At 43.3% G+C, this 23,573-nt stretch overlaps 1 protein-coding gene across 8 annotated transcripts in view; it reads right to left on the bottom strand.

Annotated features, from left to right (window-relative positions):
- LOC137383870 (copine-8-like) overlaps positions 1-23,573 on the bottom strand; it is a 699,632-nt gene that overhangs the window by 89,330 nt on the left and 586,729 nt on the right. For all 8 annotated transcript variants that reach the window (XM_068057206.1, XM_068057208.1, XM_068057209.1 and 5 more), the window contains 3 exons: positions 20,854-20,900; positions 18,399-18,580; positions 15,162-15,289 (listed from right to left, as the gene is read on the bottom strand). In XM_068057206.1, the coding sequence (XP_067913307.1) occupies positions 15,162-15,289; positions 18,399-18,580; positions 20,854-20,900 (357 nt within the window). The remainder of the gene's footprint in view (positions 1-15,161; positions 15,290-18,398; positions 18,581-20,853; positions 20,901-23,573) is intronic.

The following is a 23,573-nucleotide window of genomic DNA, read 5'->3' as shown; positions in this document are numbered from 1 at the left end:
ATTAGTGGATGGGTGTTTTTCTGAATGGAGAAATGTGACTAGTGGTGTTCCGCAGGGATCAGTGCTGGGACCTTTGCTGTTTGTAGTATATATAAATGATTTGGAGGAAAATGTAGCTGGTCTGATTAGTAAGTTTGCGGACGACACAAAGGTTGGTGGAGTTGCGGATAGTGATGAGGATTGTCAGAGGATACAGCAGGATATAGATCGGTTGGAGACTTGGGCGGAGAAATGGCAGATGGAGTTTAATCTGGACAAATGTGAGATAATGCATTTTGGAAGGTCTAATGCAGGTGGGAGGTATACAATAAATGGCAGAACCCTTAGGAGTATTGACAGGCAGAGAGATCTGGGCGTACAGGTCCACAGGTCACTGAAAGTGGCAACGCAGGTGGATAAGGTAGTCAAGAAGGCTTACAGCATGCTTGCCTTCATCGGTCGGGGCATAGAGGATAAAAATTGGCAAGTCATGTTGCAGCTGCACAGAACCTTAGTTAGGCCACACTTAGAATATTGCGTGCAATTCTGGTCGCCACACTACCAGAAGGACGTGGAGTCTTTGGAGAGGGTACAGAGGAGGTTTACCAGGATGTTGCCTGGTCTGGAGGGCATTAGCTATGAGGAGAGGTTGGAAAAACTCGGATTGTTTTCACTGGAACGACGGAGGTGGAGGGGCGACATGATAGAGGTTTACAAAGTTATGAGCGGCATGGACAGAGTGGATAGTCAGAAGCTTTTTCCCAGGGTGGAAGAGTCAGTTACTAGGGGACATAGGTTTAAGGTGCGAGGGGCAAAGTTTAGAGGGGATGTGCGAGGCAAGTTTTTTTTTACACAGAGGGTGGTGAGTGCCTGGAACTTGCTGCCAGGGGAGGTGGTGGAAGCAGATACGATAGCGACGTTTAAGAGACATCTTGACAAATACATGAATAGGAAGGGAATAGAGGGATATGGGCCCCGGAAGTGCAGAAGGTGTTAGTTTAGGCAGGCATCAAGATCGGCGCAGGCTTGGAGGGCCGAATGGCCTGTTCCTGTGCTGTACTGTTCTTTGTTCTTGACCCCCACTCTCCCAACCATTGACCTGACTGCCAGGGATCGTTAATTCAGGTCCCCGGTGGTGGCTTCCTGCTGCCTGAAATCTCGGTCCAGCCTGCTGGGCAGCTAGCACTTCCTGCCAGGTTTGGGCAGGACACTAATTATGAAGATAAGGCCCAGGACTTAAAATCTCCGGGCACTCATGCTACAGAGGACCAGATGGTTTGCTGTCCACTTCGGCCTCCGACCACACGACTTGCACAAGGGAGTTAAAATCAGGGTTGTGACCGCACTTGCATGTGAGCTTGTGCCTATAAAGCAAGATTTTAATAGTATCTAGGTGCACAGTGCTTGTTCATTTACTTACATACAAGTTGGGATGCAAAATAGGTAGCTGGGTATCAATATTTATCCCCTTCAAACACCTCAAATGCCAGTGTGTTCCTTTCCAGCATCACTCATCATTTGATATGGGCTCAGATATGACACAGTGCATTCCTAGTGACCACCCCAAGAAATGAGGCGTTATGGTGATTTGAATGGATTTGTTATCTTTCAAGATTTTTGCTTTATTGAAATGATTTTCAGGTTAATTCATCTTATGAGGCTAATGTGCAATTAAATTTGATTCATATGGGTTAACTCCCTAAATCACACAAGTTATTCAGGATATTGATTTAGAACTTATTTTGGGGTACCAGACAATGAAGTTAACAGAATCATGTATACTCACAACAGCATATTCATTTGATAGAACGAGGGGATAGCAAAATCAAGAGATATTTGCACCTCCAATGTTAGCACGGCTTTGCTTAATTTAGCACATCAGGGATCTTAGCTAAACAGGCAGTTTAGCTGCCATGACTCCCATACAGGAGACAAGGGCAAAGGTTCTGATCCAAGTTGGTAGCCTTGACACAGACAGCTCAGCGAGGAGTCAAAGTCTAAGTTTATGGCTTTCCTATATCTGTCAGAAAAAATATTGCTGGCAGTGAGTTTCAGGAATTGCTAGTCTGTTACGTGAGTTTAGCCAGTCAACAGGCATAGCAAGGGATCCCTGTTGGTATTTAAGCAATTGAATTTCACTGAAAATTGTATCTTGTACTTTTGTATACTGCATGCAACATAAACACTTTTGTTGGTTTAAAATTGGACTTGTCTCACTACAGTGCTTTTCAGTAGGCCTTTTAAAAGATAGGAGAAATCTACTTGGGGGCATTTACGATATCCAGTACACACAACATGGGTTTTTATTGTTACTGCCCTGGGGTCACACTACCACATAACTAGATATTGGGCAGTAAGGGAATACTCCTGATTGAATGGAAGCAACATGATTTGAACTCAAAAGAATATGTAGTGCAGGTTCAAAACTTGTAACAGTGTTATTATCATTTTGAAGCCATTGCACTTTGTGAAATATTGCCAGTTGGAAAATTGTCCTTAGTAAATATCGAGTGAAGAGCGGGCAAAAGGCCAAATAGCCTGCGGTATCATACTGGAAAATTTGCTTTACTCAGTTCCGAACTGAGCTGACTGAGGATCTCCATGTTTTGAAATTGTAAAAAATGTTAAAAACATTTTTGCCCAGATTAGATGCAGAAAACAATTTGTACTGATTTGTAAACTAGCATACAATAACCATTTCAAGCTGATAAATATTTGAAGTATTTTGTTCTTTTACAGAAAAAAACATCTTGCCAGATTACTTATGCACCTTATAAAGTTAAAAAGTAAAAAAAAAGGTTAATTATGGGCTGGATTTTACCAGCCACTCGACGCTATTGGTCGTGGTAGGGAAGCCCATAAAATTCTAGCGGGTGAGGCCCACAACGATCCACAATGCTGAGAAGGTCCTGCTGGATATTAGCGGCGGTGGCGAGGCCTCGGTACGGCCCCCATGCCGCCAAGCGCTGGGGCCTTCGTTAAAATATATAAATGAGGGTAATTAAAATGCAGATGAATTTACCTGCCGCCGCCGGCCATCCCATGCTGATTTATGGCCAACCGGCTGCAATTCGTGCGCCTTCAGAACTCTGTACTGGTGGGGCGGTGCCGGGGGGGGGGGGGGGGGGGGGAGAGGAATAAAATTATCAGGGCGGAAGGGAGGGGAGCGTGGAAAACCTTTTTCATTGGCTGTGGGGACAGTGGGAAGGGGTTTAGGGTCAAAGGCAATAAAGTTTGGGGGTGGGGGGGGAAGGTCACCAGTGAGAACTCACTTTTTTGGGGCGGATATGGAAAAAACTGACTGCTTATCCATTGGAGGGGGGTAAAAGTGGGGATTGCAGGTGTCAACAGACCTTTATTTGAAGGCGTTAACAAAACAGTCCCTTCAAACATTGAAATTTTATCTAAGGGCTAGAAGCGTTTAGAAATGGTGCCGCCGGACGCCGTTGCTGGGGCCATGGCGGCTTCCACCTCTACCTCATCGGGGGCGGTTGCTCCACCCCCTCCATTTAAATGAGCCCCTGCGCGTAATATTGTGGGGGCTCGGCGGCAGCACTTCCGTGTCGGAAGGCCGCCGGCTTCGCAGCACACTGATAAAATTCAGCCTGATGTCTCTAAAAGGGAAACATTTCAGATTATAGGAGATGGGAGTGATGGTAACTTGGAAAAGGTACTTTAATGGCCCAGACAAAGAATCCATTGAGCTGGAATAAATGAGAACTAGAAATCTGGCTACTGTTTATGATTGTGTTCAACTATCCAATCATAGAATGGCAGAAGATTTGTCAAGCATATTTTATGAACATTGGATTGTACTGGTAAATGGCTTTTTTCCTTAGGTATGTTAATGTAGTTTGGTACAAGACATTTTCAGGTGGGAGATCAGCCTGTTGCTGAGGTTCTATGGCTGGGTTGCTGTTTCCGTTCATATTGCACTTACAGAATGATATTACATCTGAAGAAGCCAACTTTGTAATGAACTAGTTTGGAGAGGTGTTCTATGTGCACTTATGGTTGAGAAAGCTTTCAACTGCCACTTTTCAATCCCGCTTGCCAGATACACATGATTAAGATTTGAGATTTGAGGATAATTCAGATTTATTCTCAAAGTCTAACGTGGTAATGTTGAAGAAGGATTTATTAGTATGCACAGGCACTCTCTCAAGACAGCACAGAGATCAAATCAACAACATTAGCACAAACTGGTTACAGACCAATAGCTGCCATCAGTGAAACAGTATCCTGACCGTGTTTATTAAAGAAGCACTTTCATCAGGAATTTCTGACTTGCAAGACAGAAATTACTGTTACATAATGAGGAACTAATTTAAGAGCATCAAAAGTTGCTTCAAAAGTCTACTGTAATTTTCATGATTGAATCTTTTGAATAGATTAAATTTGAGATTATTAAAATACAGTAAATGTAAATTTCTTGCTATTAATACTTTTAAAATGTGTTAAGCCTCAGTCCCCAGTTCTGCGAGTTGCATGTAAGAATTAGCAATAGCTGTTATATGCAAGTATACTACTTGGGCTCTGTTTCTTTGACGTTTCAGTTCTTAACTACCAGTGCTTCTTGGTGAGTCCATATTTTTGGGCCCAATTTACTTGTGTTAATCTCTATTCGGGAGGACAAGTTTCAAAATAATACAATATCCATATCAAGTCAAGGTGTGTACAAAAACAAATTATGTTTCCTCCTCCACACTACATCCCCCCCACCCACCCAACAATTATATGATTTTGATTGGATGACTGCACAAATACAGTTTGGTCTTTATCCTTCATTTTCAATTAATTTTATGTAAATTGCCTTATTTGCAATGCAATGGCAATAGTTGGACATCTCCAGGTTTTTAGAATTCTAGTTTTGTCAACACTTCTGAAATAGTACCTCCAAGTACCTCATTCGAACTTATTGTCACACTCTTGCAGGATGGGATTAAATTAAGGCTCAGACTTTCCAATTGGCACTATTCAAAATAAAATCGGTTAATATGGGAGCTAAAATGATGCCGATTGGAAAATCCTGGTCTCATTGCCTACCAGTTTTCCTCACTGGTCTCCTCTTTTGATAATGCTAATCTCTAACCACGTCCAAAATATCAATGAGCTCCTGGACCAAAGGAATCTTTAACTCCTAAAATTCTTCAATCTTTGACTCTGAAGTATTTGAACTTTCTATTATGATGTTGTACACAAGATGTCTTTTGTACTGTATCCTCACATTACTAAATTTTTGCTTTTAAATACCATGAAGTAATAAGGCTGTATTTCCTTCAGTTTAAAACTATGCTTGTTCACCGGAGAAACAGACAAAGGTTGAGCTGGAACAGCGTAGCTTCTGGCAGATGAGGTTGTTTGGCACATTTGGGTTGTGATGGTTAGAGTTGAGATAAAGTGGCTATCCCACATTTCCCCTCCATCCTCCTTCCCACCACCTACCAAACAATTAATAATGTTGGTGTTATTATTGGACCAAGTGCAGCATCAGCTATATTGTCAGCATCAATGGGAAGAGGGAACGTCAGTTATACTGTTCGCTGTGACACTGTGAAGTAGAAGATGACAAATCACGATGCATGCCCATTTTAAGCACTTGCACAGAGTGCAGAGTACTGGCTTCTGACCACCATGAGATTTGTAATGGTTGAAAAATCAACAAAATTGCAATCTATTATATTGCTGTTCCAGTGCCACGGTCATTTGAGATGCCTGGAAAAAACACATTTTGAACTCAGGGAAGACTTCTTGAGAAGCGCTAAAATCACCTTATATCTTACAGCATTTCTGTTAAACATAGACCTTTCCTTATGAGTAAGTGGGATACTGTAGGCTCTCAAATATAAACTGACAACTGGAAGCTCCTGGCAGTTTGCCAAATGGACTGCAATGAATCATGGTGCTACCCCTCTCATTAATCTATGTAATTGGACTTAGAAGATTCAGTCTTCAAATCTGATATGACTGTCAATCAAGAGCCACAGGATATCAGATGCAGAGGATCTTGGCTGGTCAGGAAACCCTTCAGCACCCTTTGAAGCTAGAGAGATATGATTGCAGGAAATGAACACTTGCCTAGACAGCTATCAGGAATATTGCTGGAACAGAATAGTGCTCAGGGGTCCACATTTAAAAAAATTAGCATATCAAACCAATTTTTGTTCCATAGTAACAGATAACAGCCTACAGAGTGCCCATGGAATGGCTTAAGGTCTATCATTCTGCCATGTCTATTCTGTGCAGTTTGAGGAATCATTGAACCAGTCCTAATTTTAACCAAGTGCACCATGATCAATGAGAAAGAATCCACAAAAAATGCATGAGTGGCAGAAGGGCTTCATTTTGATTACGAATGGAAATGAAAGTACAGCTAGCTCTGTGTTACTGAGAGCAAAAAGAAATTTAGATAGTTGCCATACCACTTTAAAGCTGAATAAATGGGAATTTACCACATACGATAATTGTACTAAACCTTGATCTGTGATGAAACATAGGTATAATAGGCTTAATTAGGTAGAACTTAGATGTAATAGCCCAGGAGCTATCTTGGAAAACCCAAGGAAGCTCCCTTGCTCGGCAACTCTATCCATGGCCAGCTGCTCCCATTCTTAGTGCTTTCTCCCCCAATCTACCCTCTTAAACTGTTTAAATTCCCCTGGCTCTTTAATCAGTACATTTAAGCCCTAACTACAAGTTAACAGCTAGTTCAATGTTACCTGGGCCCACTGCCCTCTCCCAGCCATACCTGCTCTTTGCTTTCTTCATTGAGCACTGAATTGTGCTCAAATTGACATCCAGTTTTCTGGACGCCTAGGCTACACTTCTCTACCAGACAAAATTGTAAAGTACAGCTGGTGATACTCTGATCTTCTATCCTGTTGTCTACATCGTCCAGAGCGTCCGTGGCCACGGCGTGCGGTAAATCCAGTGCAGAGAGGAAGGAGCAGCGGAACCCTAGGGTAATAACACCTAGTACAGAGGGGAAGCATTGAGAAAAAGGTGCCCCCGAACACGTAAAAAGCCACGACCCGGCCCCAGTTGACTCCATTGCGGAACGGCTCATCGGCCACAACGTCAAAGCATCCGTGGGAGATATGCGGCTCGCAGCGCAATGTCGGAGAATTCCTGTTGGTACTGGCGCCCGAGGCTGTCGCTCACCTCCTGGAGGACGCGGATGAGCTTTCCAGGCGTCGATGGTGGGAACTGATGAAATGTTTTATTACCTGCACCCCTTTCCGCCCCCCACTTCCCCTTCCCAGCTCCCCCCTCCCAGCTCACCCCACTGCACCATCCTCCCCCACCCCCTTCCCCCCCACATCGCAACGCCTTCCCAGCTCCCCCCTCGCACCATCTTCCCCCTGCACCCCACCCACCCCCTTACAGCCCCCTTCCCAGCTCCCCCTAGCACTCCCTTCCCCTCGCACCCCCTTCTCCCACCGGCATCCCTATACCTGAGCAGGGGCCCTAACAACCCCACTGCCTTGTGGGCGTCTCGGGAGAGTCCAAGGCTAAGGGAGTAAACCTTAACAGAAAATCTGGAGCGGAACCCCATAGGTGGTCATGTGTCACCTTTGGCATGTTTCCAGCAGTTCCTGCAGCCATACCAGTGCCATATGTCGTGCTCTGTACTCCTTTGGATCCCACCAGGAAGGCCGAGAGGGGGGTTTTGACACTTGGGCAACTCACAACCCCCATACATTCGCCCAGGCATGCGCCATGGAGAGGTCACTCCATAGTTGCCTCACAGCGACCGAAACAACACGGAAGGCAGCAGTTACGGGTTATAAGTCCAGCTCAATTGGCGTACAGATTGGGTGCCACGGGTTGCCTTTGTTGGTGAGAGAGGTCATCGCACCTCACTGGACAGCTACCGCCCACCTCAAACCGGGCAGCCCCCGGTCAATAAGGTTCTGTCCCGCCACAGTCCACCTGCTTCAATGGGTGCTTGGAGCTCAGGGTCATTGCCCGAAAAGCGGACTGCAACACCGCACCAAACAGCACGAAAAAAGGAAAGAAGGTACCAGTCCTTCGCTTTGCAAGCTGGAACGTCAGAACTATGTGTCCTGGCCTGTCGGAAGACCTTACACAAATCAACGATTTTCGGAAGACCGCCATCATTAACAACGAGCTCAGTAGACTCAATGTGGACATTGCAGCACTTCAGGAGACATGCCTCCCTGCGAGCGGATCTCTAACAGAGCAAGACTACATCTTCTTCTGGCAGGGTAGGGATCCTGAAGAACCAAGACAGCATGGGGTGGGCTTCGCCATCAGAAACTCTTTGCTCAGCATGATAGAGCCACCTTCAAATGGCTCAAACTGTCCATCCGACTGCTCACCGCCTCTGGTCCAGTGCACCTACTCAGCATCTATGCTCCAACACTCTGCTCCCCACATGAAGATAAAGACCAGTTCTACAAGGAACTCCATAATATCATTAGTAGCATCCCCAATACCGAACATCTGTTCCTGCTGGGGGACTTTAATGCCAGGGTTGGGGCCGACCATGACTCATGGCCCTCCTGCTTTGGGCGCTATGGCATTGGAAGAATGAATGAGAATAGACAGAGACTGTTTGAGTTGTGTACCTATCATAACCTCTGCATCACCAACTCGTTCTTTCACACTAAACCCAGTCACCAGGTTTCTTGGAGGCACCTAAGATCACGTTGTTGGCATCAGCTGGACCTCATCGTCACAAGGCGAGCCTCCTTAAATAGCGTTCAAATCACACGCAGCTTCCACAGTGCGGACTGCGACACCGACCACTCCCTGGTGTGCAGCAAGGTTAGACTCAAACCAAAGAAGCTGCATCACTCCAAGCACACGAGCAGAATCTCTTATCCACAGCTGTTACAAAAATTTCTAAATTCACTTGAAAAAGCCCTTCAAAACACTCCCACAGGGGATGCAGAGACCAAGTGGGGCCACATCAGAGACGCCATCTATGAGTCAGCTATGACCACCAATGGCAAACGTGTGAAGCGGAATGCAGACTGGTTTCAATCTCACTTTGAAGAGCTGGAACCTGTCATAGCCGCTAAGCGCATTGCACTGCTGAACTACAAGAAAGCCCCCAGTGAGTTAACATCTGTAGCACTTAAAACAGCCAGAAGCACTGCACAAAGAACAGCCAGGCGCTGTGCAAATGACTACTGGCAACACCTAGGCAGTCATATTCAGCTGGCCTCTGACAACGGAAACATCAGAGGAATGTATGATGGCATTAAGAGAGCTTTTGGGCCAACCATCAAGAAGATCGCCCCCCTCAAATCAAAATCAGGGGACACAATCACTGACCAACGCAAGAAAATGGACCGCTGGGTTGAGCACTACCTAGAACTGTACTCCAGGGAGAATGTTGTCACTGAGACCGCCCTCAATGCAGCCCAGCCTCTGCCAGTCATGGATGAGCTGGACGTACAGCCAACAAAATCGGAACTCAGTGATGCCATTGATTCTCTAGCCAGCGGAAAAGCCCCTGGGAAGGACAGCATTACCCCTGAAATAATCAAGAGTGCCAAGCCTGCTATACTTTCAGCACTGTACAAACTGATTTGCCTGTGCTGGAACGAGGGAGCAGTACCACAGGACATGCGCAATGCCAATATCATCACCCTCTATAAAAACAAAGGTGACTGCGGTGACTGCAACAACTACCGTGGAATCTCCCTGCTCAGCATAGTGGGGAAAGTCTTCGCTCGAGTCACTTTAAACAGGCTCCAGAAGCTGGCTGAGCGTGTCTACCCTGAGGCACAGTGTGGCTTTCGAGCAGAGAGATCCACCATTGACATCTCTTCGTCAGCTACAGGAGAAATGCCGCAAACAACAGATGCCCCTCTACGTTGCTTTCATTGATCTCACCAAAGCCTTTGACCTCGTCAGCAGACGTGGTCTCTTCAGACTACTAGAAAAGATCGGATGTCCACCAAAGTTACTAAGCATCATCACCTCATTCCATGCCCATATGAAAGGCACAATTCAGCATAGCGGTGCCTCATCAGACCCCTTTCCTATCCTGAGTGGCGTGAAACAGGGCTGTGTTCTCGCACCCACACTGTTTGGGATTTTCTTCTCCCTGCTGCTCTCACATGTGTTCAAGTCTTCAGAAGAAGGAATTTTCCTCCACACAAGATCAGGGGGCAGGTTCTTCAACCTTGCCCATCTAAGAGCGAAGACCAAAGTATGGAAAGTCCTCATCAGGGAACTCCTCTTTGCTGACGATGCTGCATGAACATCTCACACTGAAGAGTGTCTGCAGAGACTCATCGACAGGTTTGCGGCTGCCTGCAACGAATTTGGCCTAACCATCAGCCTCAAGAAAACGAACATCATGGGACAGGACGTCAGAAATGCTCCATCCAATATTATCGGCGACCACGCTCTGGAAGTGGTTCAAGAGTTCACCTACCTGCGCTCAACTATCACCAGTAACCTGTCTCTAGATGCAGAAATCAACAAGCACATGGGAAAGGCTTCCACTGCTATGTCCAGACTGGCCAAGAGAGTGTGGGAAAATGGCGCACTGACACGGAACACAAAAGTCTGAGTGTATCAAGCCTGTGTCCTCAGTATCTTGCTCTACGGCAGCAAGGCCTGGACAACGTATGTCAGCCAAGAGCGACGTCTCAATTCATTCCATCTTTGCTGCTTCCGGACAATTCTTGGCATCAGGTGGCAGGACCGTATCTCCAACACAGAAGTCCTCGAGGCGGCAAACATCCCCAGCTTATACACACTACTGAGTCAGCGGCGCTTGAGATGGCTTGGCCATGTGAGCCGCATGGAAGATGGCAGGATCCCCAAGGACACATTGTACAGCGAGCTCGCCACTGGTATCAGACCAACCGGCCGTCCACGTCTCCACTTTAAAGACTTTTGCAAATGTGACATGAAGTCCTGTGACATTGATCACAAGTCGTGGGAGTCAGTTGCCAGCGATCGCCAGAGCTGGCGGGCAGCCACAAAGGCGGGGCTAAAGTGTGACGAGTCGAAGAGACTTAGCAGTTGTCAGGAAAAAAGACAGAAACGCAAGGGGAGAGCTAACTATGTAACAGCCCCGACAACCAATTTTTTCTGCAGCACCTGTGGAAGAGTCTGTCACTCTAGTATTGGGCTTTATAGCCACTCCAGGCGCTGCTCCACAAACCACTGACCACCTCCAGGCGCTTACCCATTGTCTCCCGAAACAAGGAGGCCAAAGAAGAAGAAGATGTAATTATACCTTTTAGAATTAAAGGTTGAATAAATGGTCAGTTCTCAAGACTCTGAAATTCCCCTTTAAGGGTAAAGTTTAAAAATTCATTTCAAGGTCTTCCAAGGTCCCTGTTACAATAGAATGTGAACCAGAAACACCTTTTAAGTTGGGAAATCCAATTCAGGGTCTCTGTTGCCATGGAGTTGGAGGATAAACACATTGAAACATCTTATGTGACGTTGGAAAAAGGTAGCTATAAACTGAATTCGTTGATAGTGTTAGTAAAAAGACTGACTGACTCAAAAGGATGCTACACAAGGTACCATAAAAACAATTACAGATAATAAAATAATAAAATGAAATGGTACTTATAGAAACAGATGCCAAGTAAACCCAATTATAAATATTTGACCAGATAAAAGCTCACAACTTCAAGAACAGGGGATTTCCAGCAAAAAACATTAAGTGGAGATGGTAGCCTAATGATATTGCCATATATGGATCTTAAAAGCAGGAAAAACACACACTGAAAGGTAACACCTATGTGCTAAAAGGTCAGATGATAGCTTGGAAACAGTATAAATGTGAGAGTTCTTGAAGCAAGAAACCAGAAGTATTGAATTCCTCATCAATGCTTCTCAACCTATGGCTTACTCGGGGAATTTAAGGCAATAGTTTATTTTAAATTTTGATGGATATTCGAAGATATTTTGCTGTAACAATATCAAGGTTGAACTTTGGATTCTATTTTATAAATAAGATTGTGTTACATCTTTTAGTAATTCTTGATACTGTAGTATACTTAGCCACTTAAAGTGTATTGCGTGTTCAATTCTTTAATAAATATATAATAGTTAATAAAGTGTCTCATGTAGCATTCTGTATATAACTACAAGAACCCTCTCTCTGTGTCTCCTTAAGTGGGGAGATCCGTATTGAAGAGAGTTTCCCAGAACCTTATAATATCTGGGATATTTACGACTTAGCTATAATTATTTTAAAAATAGGCTATCCGAAAGATGGTAATATTCTGTTAGTTTTCTTTCTTTGAGGGAAGACTAGTTCAGTTCTTTGGATCCAAATAAGTGTCTATAAGAATTTGTCTGGTTTGAACTTAATTAAAGGAGACTTATAGAGATGTACATTTGATTTGGTTTCGTCCCTATAAGGAGTTAAAGTCGTAAATCACTTCAGATCTTGCCATTTGTTAATACCCTATTTGGGTGGCAAACAGGATAAGGGCAGTTAAAGCAAAATACAGTTTAATCGGTTCAAATTTAGAGAGTTCCATTTAGGAGGTCTATTATAGTTCAAAACTGAAAATATGAAGTTACATTTTGCCACATCTGAATTTACTTAAGAGTTTCTTCTATAATTTATTTATACTTTATTCAAATAAACTACTTCTACAGTCCGGATACATAGAATTTGATGTTTGATTGTTTTTTTATTGTTTGTAGATTTTATTTGTTTCAGTACTGAATTTGAAAGATGATATATAGAACAAGTCTCCTTATATTCAGTGGCAGCATCTAAGTCAGGTTTTATACTCGTGAGAAGCAGAATCTTTAATATATTAACTCAGTAACATGCCTCAAGCCAACCTCAGAAAAATATTTTCTGCTGTACAAATGTGACATTTCAGTCCTATAAGGACAGCGTGTCGGACTTATTGGTCCTGGAGGCTTCACAGTTGGTTTACACAACTGGTCTGCACTGGTCAGGTGGATCAGTGCAATTGGATACCTCACCACATCAATATTTGATGTGTGTGTGTGTGTGTTCTTTTTTACTGTTTAAACCTTAAACCAATCATTTGTTGCAGCGATGTTCTAATTTGAATGTATGCTATGCCTTTTGGATTGACCCATGACCTTCAGTCAGTGATTATTTTATGAGGGAAGCAGCACTGTTGGCAGTGTTACGCTACCTCAGCCATTCTGGGGGACCCCCGGCGACATTTTACAGTGCTCAGGCAGCTATCTGTCTGGCACTGGGGTTTCCAACCCTTTCAGGATGGGGAATCCCACCTCCAAGAGCTATCAACTAATCAGAGTGCTGGCAGCTCAGCAGGTCCAGCAGCGCCACCAGGAGTGGTGGCCATTGCTGGTATTGCAGGAAGCCTGGGACCAGGAATGGCCATGGAGCCCAGAATGCAGGTAAGTGGGGTGTGCTTGCTGGTGCCAGTCAGGCAGGCTCTGGCGAAGGGTTGGGGTGGGGGGCTGGTGGATGTTGCTGGAGCAGTAGCCTTTGCTGCCATGTCCATTCATGGGCCATTGATTGCCGAAGCAGGAGGCCCCATCACCACCCCACAAGATGGCTGCCTGGTGTTACTGGGCAGCTCCCCACATGGCGGGGCTCCTACCATCCACTGGTAAAATACTGCAGCAACGGGTAATGGCCCTTAAGTGCCCATTCATTGTCCTCGGCCTTCCCCGCCCGACAAAATTGAATGGCGTCGGAAAGGCAACGGGCACTCCCCCCCCCACCCATCCCATTGCCTTCCCTTGCCATTTTATGGGCTTCCACACCATGCTGCATGTCCCCAGAGGGCTGATAAAATTCAGCCCATTGTTTTGAAAATTCCCTTAGTTTAGAATACAAAATTTTCAAGTTACTATCAAATCTCCTGTCGCATTATCCAATAATAATGAAGAATGCAAGAATAGAAACATTAAACCAAGCAATATCAGGGACATTGGCTTCTCCACAATGCTGATAATCAATGACAATAATGAGATTGTTCTCAGGATCCAACAGAAGTGTTTCCCATGATCTGGAAGCATTGTAAGGAGATCGTGTGGACCTTGGACACTACGGAGAGGGGTTATTGGAACAATGGGACAGGTTAAGGGGTCTGAGAGAGGATTTCTGGGATGGAGAGCATTAAGGAGTGAGCTTCCACAGTCTGTGAGCAATGGGATTCATTCTGCAATCAAATAACACTGGAAATATTGTCTAATTGCCCATGAGTGAGTCTGAATTTGTGGGGGAGGGGGGAGGGAGGTGTAAAAGGGGAAATCCCAGAGAAGGGGGTCATAGATCTAGCTGTGATAGGGAGGATGCTTTTATGGTGGAAAGCATCTCAATGGGGATTTTTCAGATTTGGCAGTATTTAGTGCAGGTAAGATCTTGCTGTTTTTTTTGCAGGTGGGGGGGGGGGGGCGTTGGAGAGTCAAAAGAATGGGACTCAGATTGCCCTTGCCCCTTTCAGGTTATTAGGCCCCAATTCCCACCACAGTTCCACTTGCTGGTCTGCTCACCGAACGGGTAAGTCTATAATTTACAAAATGTGTACTTTTTTTTTTACTTGGTTTAAAATCTTACATTGGACATTACAAATATTAACCAGAGGATAAAAATGGCTGATGAAAATTGAGTGATTCAATTGGTTCATCAACAAAAGGTGATAGGAATTTACAATATTAACATTTTCCTAATATAAATGTTTGCACACACAGTTTCAAAATTAAATGTGATAACAATTTGTGACAATAGGAAGTAAAGTTTGTTTACAGGGTGTGACTGCAAGATTTTTTTTACTATATATAGATGTTGTGGAATACACAACAACAGCAGTTATCCACCGCCACATGGGTTCAAATTTAGACCTATCAATTATATTGATGGTACTAAACTGTACAATACATTGTGGAAATTTGTTCCATTTTACATCACCAGTATAATTGAAAGAATTCAAAGAATTGCAATGTGCATCAACATTGAAGACTGCCATTTTACCACAGATATCAATGTAGGATAGAAAATGAGACTATTTGAAAAATGTCAATGGTAGTGTAATTCTTATAGTACTCAATAGTTCAGCAGATTTCCAATTTTTTTTTTAACCTCAGTATTACCACTAAAATTTCTAAACAAGATGAGTCAGTTAAATCTCTAGAACCTATTTACATTTATGTGATTGGTCCATCTAAAAAGACAAGACTGTTTAAACAGCGTGCTAAAGAGTTGCTAATTTTACCGTGCCACGTGATTAATCACTGGTGCAAAGTTTGTTGGTCCATAAAGCTGGACTGTCTTGAGGCTCCTATGATATGCTTCCAGAATTCCTTCAATACCATTACAATATGGGTTGTCAGGGTTGCCATTCTGTAAAATTTTCAGAGGAAACAAAACACAATTGGAGATTTGATGTGAAACACAAATTCTTTCTGATAACTGTTTCAGATCCAAGGCTGCCTTTTTGCACTTCAGTAAAAATATTAAATTTCCATTTATTTATTTAAACTGTTTATTCACTCCTTTTTGCCACAGATCTACCTCACAGCTTGGCCCACGTTTCATCTCCTACACTATTTCATTATAGAGCTGAACAAAAGTCTTTAATACCATTACTGAAAGGCCACTGAGCATTCCTAAATAATGTGGCATTATGATGTCATTGAGTTCGACTACCTGTGTTTGAATGGCATTATGCTATTAAAATGGTTTTAAAGAATGGAAATGTATCTGTGTCACATTTAATGTGCATCATAACAACAATAATCCTGGTAAATAAATAATCTCAACTGAAGCTTTTCTACATACACAAAATTACCATTTCAAAAAAGCATTATTAGAAAATTTGTGTTAGTGAATCTATGTGCTATATATTTCAATATGCAATATTAAACCATTTAGCATATGTTGTATGATATATATCAGATGAGAAACTTTCAACAACCTAGTGTGGAAAAAAAGACCCCTACTCTGCAGTCCCCATAACTACCTAAAACACACACAGGCCCAATTTCAGAAAATTAGTACACTTTCTTCTCAATTTCCACTTTCAATTCAAAGGGTATCAGGAAACCTCAAGATCAAAGAAATGATAAGCTGCAATAATAAGAAAAATAATTACAAAATAAAAATGGACCATGTAGCATATATTTCTTATAAGAGAAACTTAAAAACAAATCATAGGATTAAATTTAAGACATTACCAAAATTTCTTATTTAGGCTTTTAAGAAACATATAAGAACAAACTTAAGTTTATATAACACCTTTCCATTGGCTTTGAAATACATTGGGATGTTCTAAGAACAATGAAAAGAAGTTTGGTCAATATTGTTGTGTAGGCAAATGCAGCAGTCGCTCTGAGCACAATGGGACCCAAAACAGCACTGAGATGAATTCCCAGTTAATAGGTTTCTGGTGGTGATGGTTAAGGGTTAAATGTTGGCCAGGACATTGCAAGAACTTGCCTGCTCTTCTTTGAACAGTACCATTGGTTATTTTACTTCCACCTGAATGGACAGACAGGGGCTTGGTCTAAAAGCTCATGGCACAGTTGAAAATACAGAAGAACAAATGCTGGAAATCTAACATTAAAGCAGAAGATACTGGAAGGACAACAGCCCAAGTCATTATCTGAATAAAGCATGCAAAAGGGAATTCAAAATAAAACTGTCGAGACCCAAGCCTGGATCTCCAAATAGGCCCCATGTCTGCTGCTGTGTGGGCTGGAATGCATGCTTTCTTCTAGCATACTGGCTTCCCAATGGACCGGAGGCCAGTGCCAAGGAAGCTCCTAGCTTGGAAATTCCTCTCTTGGTCAAGTCCCCACTGAGGTAGGTGAAAATGTTAAAGTGGAAAGTGTCTCAAAGAAGCCTCGACAGGAAACTCGCCAGTGAAACCAAGCCTCAGTATATCAGAGTGCTAGACTTTGCCGTACTACTGGAGGCTTACGATTTGATTCTTTTCATATTTTAATTTAAAAAATGAATAGGCTTCCAATAGAAGTAACCTCGGAGTTGTCAGAAGCAATTGAGAAAATTTAATCAGCATCTAAACTGAAAATAAAATTGGATACAGTCTCCCTAATGATCTTAAGGGTTTCAGCTCACTGCAGCATTGTTAATCTGAATAAAAATTGCAAGAACAGAATCTTGCTATCCTAATTGGCAAATATGACAACATTATCAATGGCATTTCCCTTCAGGAAAACATAATACAATGGCTGAGAGTTCAGGAATTGTACTGGTAACTCAAATATGGAAATATTCCCTTTTCCTCTCCTCCATTCATAATTGAATTTACTTTCTCTTCATATTCTCTAGCTGAGAGTCTGTAACATTGAAATGCTCTCAGTCTTTTCTCAGTATCAATCTTAAACCTGTAGCTAGGAAGTAAACATAAAGGGGTAATAAAGTTTTGATTTTTATTTTCGCCCTGGGGAGAACTTTCCCAATATTCAATCAACTTCTGCAAGTGAGTAAAAACTACTTTTTTGGCTCACAGTGAACAATGATACTCAATATAGGGGGCACGACCTTTAAAGAAAGAACTTGCACTTATATAGGACCTTTCACATAATTACATAGAGTCTACAGCACCAGAAACACACTATTCGACCCAAACGTGTCTATGCTGGCTTTTTGCTCCTTCATCAGGCTCCTCCGACATCTCTTTATCCAACCCTATCAGCATATTCCTTTTTCCCTCATGTGCATTTCTAGCTTCCCCTTAAATGCATCTATGCTATTTGCTTGAACTACTCCTTGTGATAGCGCATTGCGCACTCTTACCACTCTGGTTGAAGGCACTTCTCCTCAATTTTGATCATGATTGACTATCTTATATTGAGGGCCCCTAGCTTTGGACTCTCCCACAAGCAGAAACAATATCCCAAATCCTCAAGCACTCTACAGCCAATGAAGTACTTTTGCAGTGTAGTCACTGCTGGAGTGCAAGAAATTTAATAACATGCAATAACATTTGCAAACTGTATACAAGTGTCACAGGATAAAATATCATGTGATCAAACCTCCAGGAACACATCCAAGCAGAGTTGGCAACCCTAGCTGTGCTCGATGCTTCCCTCTGATGTTGTAGTTGGGATTGGGAAATGGTCTGAGGGTGACTACGTGCTCGCAGTGGGAAACCCCAGCTAGCAGGGAGCACAGATTCTCCATGATGCAATCCATGTAGGTGTCACTCCCTGTTGGGATCTCACTGCATATTCAAACCTTTGTCCTATTATTTATAGGGATAGGATGGGAAAGTGAAGTTGATGTAGAAGATCAGCCATGATCTTATTGAATTATGGAGTACGCTCGAGGGTCTGTAAGGCCTACTCCTACTCTTCTTTCTCATTTCCCGCCACAGCGTGCTAGCACTTCCATGCACTGCAGCACCCGATATGTTCCATCCATACTTCGTTTTTGTTTCCTCAGATTACATCCTAAATAACAAAAATAGCCGATTAAAATATTTTACCAAAGCAAACTCATGTGAAACTCTTCCATCAGGAGGTAGTTTAGCTCCAAACCCCAAAGCTGGGAACATCTTATCACTGTCATAGTCCTGAATGATTTCGCCCACTGCTTTCAGTGCCATTGCATATGCATTCATCTGGTAAGGATTCATATAGTGTAGCGATGTGGACTGAGATGGATTTCCTGATGAAGCAAATGAAAATAACAATATATTTAAAAAACTCATTTGTGAGATGCAGTTATTTAAATGCCTGTAGTTGTTAAGCAGATTATTTAACTATATCTGTGAAATTATACTGAATTGTATCAATATGAATAAAGTAGCATCTTTAACTCTTAAGAGGATAGATTTTCCTTTGCCCCCTGTCCCAGGGTGCGAGTAAGGTGCATTGAACTCAACAGCATCGTGCCCAGCCAGACTTCAACCTTCCTGGTTCACAGGTTCAGGTCATTTGCTTGCTTTGTGTGTCTCAATACAGGGTTGTAACCTGAATTCGTGACAGGAAAGTTCATCATTAAGCTTTGTGCAGAGACTCTCTTAATCAGAGAGGGATTAAGGCAAATTTCTTCAAGACACCCTTCAAAATAGGTGCTGGCTAGTGATACAAGAATAAAGCCCATTTTTCCTGTGCTTTGCACATAATGGGCTGGATTTTATAAGCCCGCCGACAATCCCGGCAGCAAGCTTCAAAAATGGCAGCCAGCCCATGAGCCACTGCAGTCTCAAGAATGGCGGCTCATTTAAATAGCCGTGGCGGGTCACCTCCCCCACCTCGGATCACGTGGAGGGAGCGGGCTGTCCATCCCCAGCAATGGCGTCAGCTGCCTGTGGGCAGGCACTGACGCCATTTTTAAAGGGCTGTTAGCCCCACCGGCTTATATAAATATTTAAAGATAGATTGAATTAAATTAAATAAATACATTTCTTTTGCCCCTCTCCCAGTCCCCCAATAACAATTAAATTATTTGTCCTTCCCCCCCCAAAACTGCACAAACTTTAAACTACAACCCTTCCACCATCCCCTACACTCATAATGTTAATTTGAGCCCAAGCCCCCTGCTTCCCCCACACTGATAAACTTATCTCCTCCCCCCTCCTCACCAATGTTGCGCCTCGTTTCCCCTGAGGTATGAGAGTGTTGGCCGCCAGGCCGAGGATCGCGGTGGGCCATTAAGAGGAGGAGCGAGTTTATTTAAATTAAATTTTAGTTTTATTAGTTTTAGTTTTAGAGATACAGCACTGAAACAGGCCCTTCGGCCCACCGAGTCTGTGCCGACCATCAACCACCCATTTATACTAATCCTGCACTAATCCCATATTCCTACCACATCCCCACCTGTCCCTATATTTCCCTACCACCTACCTATACTAGTGGCAATTTATAATGGCCAATTTACCTACCAACCTGCAAGTCTTTTGGCTTGTGGGAGGAAACCGGAGCAACCGGAGGAAACCCACGCAGACACAGGAAGAACTTGCAAATTCCACACAGGCAGTACCCAGAATTGAACCCGTTATTTTAATTGATTAGACTATTCAAACTGTGGTCCCGTTGCCCAGCGGCGGGGAGGCCACCACAGTGCCTCGTCATCACCGGGATGATCGGGCCGGGCCCTGCCGGCTTCGAGGTCAGTGGCGGGCCTCTTCCGGGTCCATCTTCAGGCCACCCACCCCCCCACCACCGCCATGGATCCCGACGTCGAGGGTTCCTTAAAATCCAGCCCATTGATTAAATCATTAAAACAGTAGCATTCAATACTCATAGGTAAGATATTATCATCAACACAAAGGTGGTAATATACCAGCAGCCTTCACATCATTAAAACAGTAGAACGTATTTCTATCAAGTCTATCAACAGATAACTATCTTTACCCAAGCTCAATGGGTAGTTGTTTCAATTACACTATTTAAATAAAAAACCATTGTTGAGAATATGCTAGAGGATTTTCCTGAATAGCCATTGGCAGCTGATCATCAACACAATTTAGCAAACAAAAAAGTGCCACTGCCAGTCGATAGTTTTAAACAGGTTTCTCTAAACACTTCCAATGTTTATTTTTGTAAAACATTAGAATTAGGAAAGCAACTTAGTTTCTTTTAAAATTCTGTCTCTCACACAATATGCTCATTTCATGGACTTCAATCTTTTGTTCTTTTTTCTCTGTGGATAATTGTACTAAATAGCATCTTTCCAATGGAGCTCAGTAAATTGTACAATGGATATAAATGGATTATAGGACCAATATGAAAGAACTTGAAATGTGTTTGAATTTTTCTTTAGTTTGAGGACATTCTAATGCATGCTGGTATATTTAACATAGCTTAATGACTATTAATCAATGGAAAAGCTGTCAATTGTTTGATCAAAGCTATAAATCACTAACTTTTGGCCATTTATATAAGTACTGCAAATTCCTTAAGAAGTGAAGATTTATCAGAGGTTTAAGCACTTACCATTAGAAGCTGTAAAATCAATAGCCACTGTAAAATTTATCTGCGTTCTGCAAGATTAAACAAACAGAGAGACATAAAGTTTTACCTGATACATATTTCTTCGACATGATTCTGTATTGGTTTTTATTTCAATCGGAGCAGAGACCCACAAAAACATTTGCAGTGCAATTAGTATCTTTAGTGTTATACTACTTCATTAAATCCCCATCCCATCCCTCTCATGCCATGTCTATCCCATTCCTTTCATCCCTCTTATATCATCCCCATCCTATTGCCCATTCCACACTATCTTCCTCTGCCATCCCCACCACATTCTATCCCTCTCATGCCATTGCATCCTGCATTCCATACCTCCCATGCCTTCCCCACCCCTCCATGCCATCCCCCCACCTCCCATGCTATCCCCATGTCGTCTCCCCCACCACTCCAATGCCATCCTCCCCACTCCCATGCTGTCCTGCCCTCCCTGTTTCACCCTTCCCATGCCATCCCCCCCTCGCATGTCATACCCCCTACCAAATACCATCTCTTCCAATCCCATACAATTCCTCCCGTCTCATGTTGTTCCTCCCTTCCTCCCATGCACCGCCACACCTCCCCATCCTTCCAGCCAGGGTAATTTACATTTTGGGCTCCCCTTACCTTCTGCTGTTCTTTTTCTCCACCAACCCAACCCACCAACCTGCCACTGCTGCCAGCAATCGTTGGCTGCTGCACATGCCTCACATGCTCCAGTTGACAACACACCTCAAAGCAGCAACCACCAACCGAAGCTCACAGAAGAGAAAGGCTTTTTTTTTTGAGGGGAGGGGGGCGGTGTCAAAGAGCATGTGGACAGACACAGCTTTGAGCCCTGCTCCTCTCACTTGCTGAACACTTGGCACACTTTCATTGGAAGAAGTTGGAATGTCTCCCAAATGTTGTTATGCTCAGTAGACATGGTTCCTTAATGGTGCAGTAAAATGTTAAAATATCTATTTAGCTAATTGTCACCCCACAGCAAAATTTCACTGGATCACCATTCAAACAAACAAAATAGTCCAGACAGACAAAACTGTGTATTACTATTATTATTATTATAGATTGGTTTACTCATTGACCTGTTCCAGTGGTTCACGTATAGGTTAAAGATATTGTTTCAGAAGAGCAGGGACTTAGTCTGGTCTTGGTCAACATTCTTAGCTCAAGCAACACCATCAAAAATCAGATTAATTTATCTCATTGCTATTTATATAAGTCAAGGAAATAAAAATCAAACTTTGTAGCATCCAATTCAACTGAACGATCAATACTGTGTCCAATTCTAGTTTCCAAGAACAAGAGAGGCATTCAAACGCTGAAGGCAGTGCAGAGAAGAGACACAAAGCTAATCCTCAGTATCAGCAGTAAAGTTCTAAGAAAAGGCTGGAGAAACTTGAGGTTTTTTTTTAGCCTGGAACAAATGTGTTATAAAGTGATCTTATAGACATATGCAAGAGTGTTGGGGGTATCCAAAACGCTTTGTTGGAATATTACTTTAAATTAAACTGTGGGTGTAGGCACAGTGGCGCAGTGGTTAGCACTGCAGCCTCACAGCTGCAGGGACCCGGGTTCGATTCTGGGTACTGCCTGTGTGGAGTTTGCAAGTTCTCCCTGTGTCTGGGTGGTTTTTCTCCGGGTGCTCCGGTTTCCTCCCACAAGCCAAAAGACTTGCAGGTTGGTAGGTAAATTGGCCATTATAAATTGTCACTAGTATAGGTAGGTGGTAGGGAAATATAGGGACAGGTGGGGATGTTTGGTAGGAATATGGGATCAGTGTAGGATTAGTATAAATGGGTGGTTGATGGTCGGCACAGACTCGGTGGGCCGAAGGGCCTGTTTCAGTGCTGTATCTCTAATCTAATCTAATCTAACTATGGGACACAGGTTCAAACTAAAAAAAAGGATACTTTTAGGACAAACATCCAACATGCAAAGAGTAATCAACATGTGGAATCAACATCCGGACAGAGTACTGCATGCAAAATCCCTGGAATCATTTAAAAACTTGTATTTATATAGTGCCTTTAATGTAGTAACACATCCCAAGGTGCTTTACAGGAGCATTGTTAAAGTAAGATACAGAACTATGTAAGGCAATATTAGCACAAATGATAAAAACTTGGTCAATGAACTTGGTTTTATGGACCATCTTAAAGGAGGAATGGGCGGTAGTGAGGTAGAGAGATTTAAGGAGGGAATTCCACAGCTTAAGGCCTCAATAGCTGTAGGCACAGTCGTCAATAGTGGCATGATTAAAATTGGAGATGCTCAAGAGCCCAGAACTAGATTGGCACAGATATCCCAGAGGGGTATATATAGGACTGCAGGAGGTTAGAGAGATAGGCAGGGGGTGAGACCATGGAGGGATTTGGAAACAAGGATGGGAATTATAAAATTAAGGTCTTGCTTAACCAGGAGCCAATGTAAGTCAGCGAGCACAGGGGTGATAGTTGAACGGCAGTTTAGTGGTTACATAACTGGACTAGTATTCCAGAGGTCTAGACTACTGATCTGTGGAGACATGGGGCTGAATTTTATTCACGTGCCGCACATCGCTGTGGCGCGCTTTGAACTCGGCGGACTTCCGATACAGAAGCGTCGCCATTGAGCCCCCATGAAAATTCATGCTGGGGCGGAGCCACCGGCCCTGATGATGCAGAGGAGGCGGCTGCTGCGTCCCTGGCAATGGCATCCAGCGC

This window comes from Heterodontus francisci, chromosome 25, assembly GCF_036365525.1.
Source record: "Heterodontus francisci isolate sHetFra1 chromosome 25, sHetFra1.hap1, whole genome shotgun sequence".
NCBI lineage: Eukaryota > Metazoa > Chordata > Chondrichthyes > Heterodontiformes > Heterodontidae > Heterodontus > Heterodontus francisci.
This window is presented reverse-complemented; position numbering and strand designations above follow the sequence as displayed.